This window comes from Eurypyga helias, unplaced genomic scaffold (genome assembly GCF_000690775.1).
Source record: "Eurypyga helias isolate BGI_N326 unplaced genomic scaffold, ASM69077v1 scaffold2831, whole genome shotgun sequence".
Taxonomy (NCBI): Eukaryota; Metazoa; Chordata; class Aves; order Eurypygiformes; family Eurypygidae; genus Eurypyga; species Eurypyga helias.
In genome coordinates this window covers 9,470-11,752 of record NW_010228770.1, presented here as the reverse complement: position 1 = coordinate 11,752, position 2,283 = coordinate 9,470, and the positions used below count along the sequence as shown (strand labels likewise).

The following is a 2,283-nucleotide window of genomic DNA, read 5'->3' as shown; positions in this document are numbered from 1 at the left end:
TCCTCCTTCGTGTGCTGCCCGTTCTAGCATATCTGGCAGGTCGGTTAGTGGCCTGTGAAGCACAACTGAAACCGCGCTGTCTGTCTGTACTTACCCCTTCTCTGAAGTGCCGACAGGAAGATGCCTGTAGATGAATTCAGCACATACGACTTAGAAGACACAAGTGGAACATTAAAGGCCATTTAAAAAATGTAATTAATACACTGTAGCATCAAAACAGTATTTACCTAATGGTAGAATTCTTCTCTTCGTGCTTTCCACTGCTGGCTTGCCCACGATAAAATTGTTGCGATCCACCTCCACCTCTCCCAGCAGAAAGGAACTGCAGACAAGTTGACAGTGACGGTGTTCGCTCACGTAGGTTACTCACACCGCAGTTCTCCTGGGCAGCTTCTAGCAGCAGCCGGCAGCGAAGCCCCTTTCCAGCATCCGAGTTTGCACGAGGGCCTGGCAGGGGAATGTGCTCCTCCGCTGGCAGCCAGCGCCAGTAAATCACAGCGTGACGGGCTCGCCGCCCCACCGCTGAACTTTTAACTTGAAGCTCGAGCAGGGCGCTGAGCCGCTCCGGCTACATGACACGGAGCTGGGAAAGTGCTGGGAGCAAGGGGAAGTCCAGTGCATTGTGTTTCAGGCTTTGCCTACAGCTTCTTTGCAGTGTAAGACCAGAATCTGTACACCCAGGAAAGCAGTTAGGGAGAGATGGACTTCCAGCACAGAGCTCGCCCTTACCCCATCCCGGAGGATGAAGCGGTCGCGCACAAGGTCGCTCCCAATGCCCACAACTCGGCAGGAAACGAAGGCGAAAAACCCGTGTCAAAATTACAACGTAGGCACAGTGACATAAAACTCTACAAAGAGTTTTGTGACTTCTATGCAAAATTGTAAGTTCGTTCTGCTCGGCTTCGGGGTGTAGCGACGGTGGCATTGTTGGTGTATTATACGTGTGTCTTCTATGGTCTGAGGTCCGGGCAGGCTGTGCCAGCTGTTCTCTGAGGCAACCTTTGCCACTGTTCTGCTTGATACCTTGCCAGTTGTACTCGTCAACTAAAATTTGAGCTGTTGCTTTAAACTTCATCATTAACTGCACCAGAAGTTTTTATCAGCAGTTGCAGCGGGGTTGGGATTTCTCAGGTAGTCTCTCGGACTTCAGGTTGTTTGTCTGTTATTTTGGGCAAACGCATAAGCTGCTTCACTGATGCAAAAGTGTGACGCACGTCGCTGGTTTTACACGTATGATGTGTTTCGGATTGAAGTACCTTTGCATACTGAGGAGGAAAGCTTTGTGCTTTCATCTGGTTTTGAATTTACTTTTGTGGTTTTGCTTGGATGACACTTTGCGTCTGACAACCTCTAACTAAATAATTTTTTAAGTTGAACATCCTTAGTGCTTGAGAGATGTTGAGGTGATGAGCAAAGATCCCAGTTTCTGTTGTGATTATTCTTCATTGATAAGAAGGATGGGTGAAGTGTTTGAGGGTTTTTTTTGCCCCCAGAGAAGGCATACACAATCCATGGAGGCCATCAATGAGCTTTATACGTAACCGCTGTTGATATGTATAATCACTGCAGTTCTCCTGTAGGCTTGTCTGTTGGGATGGCGTGGAATAGACCATTCTCCATCTGATGTCCCATGTGAAGCTTGCCCACTTGTCGATTCACTAAGAGGGCGGTGAATATTTGGATAGCAGCTCCTGTTTTCCTCTTCTGTAGAGATCTCTAGAGAGAGGAGGAGGAAAAAAAAAGGGCAGCTAATAATAACCGGTCAGATGTGACCTTGCATAGGGAACTTCTGTGAGACACTGTGAGAAACAGATAAAGTGCATTCCCTTTCGAGCCTTTTTCTGTCACAGGAGTCTTCAGTATCTGAAACACGGCTGCACTGTCTGGTGCAGATGTGGACACAACCCTAGCAAAGTAGCTAATTCCTCTGGTATTTTGCAGCCACTGTGCTGTCATTGTGTGGTCACGTGCCTTCGAGAAGCAACCAAGGTTGCAATGTGGGTAACTTTTGTATTCCTGGCGTGGGGTCGCCAGCTTGTGTTGGCCTGCATGTGGGTCGCAGTGGGGCAGCCAGAGCATTCCCACCCTCCCCCTCAGCCCTAGACCGACACCGGCATGCGGTGAGCTCACCTCCCTGAGATGCACTCTAACAAATCAACCAAAAATCCCGTGGCTTCAAACTGAATGTGTACAGTGACTTCAAGCTATACAAAGCTTATACAAGGAATTATTGTTTACCTGCTCTGGTTTTCAGTAGTATTTGCCAGGCTAGATACCCTACAC

General features: G+C 48.4%; 1 protein-coding gene across 1 annotated transcript in view; it reads left to right on the top strand.

Annotated features, from left to right (window-relative positions):
• The first annotated feature begins 699 nt into the window (after positions 1 to 699).
• LOC104515943 (LIM and senescent cell antigen-like-containing domain protein 3-like) overlaps positions 700 to 2,283 on the top strand; it is a 10,363-nt gene continuing 8,779 nt past the window's right edge. The window contains exon 1 of the mRNA XM_010160118.1: positions 700 to 881. Coding sequence (XP_010158420.1) covers positions 700 to 881 — 182 coding nt within the window. The remainder of the gene's footprint in view (positions 882 to 2,283) is intronic.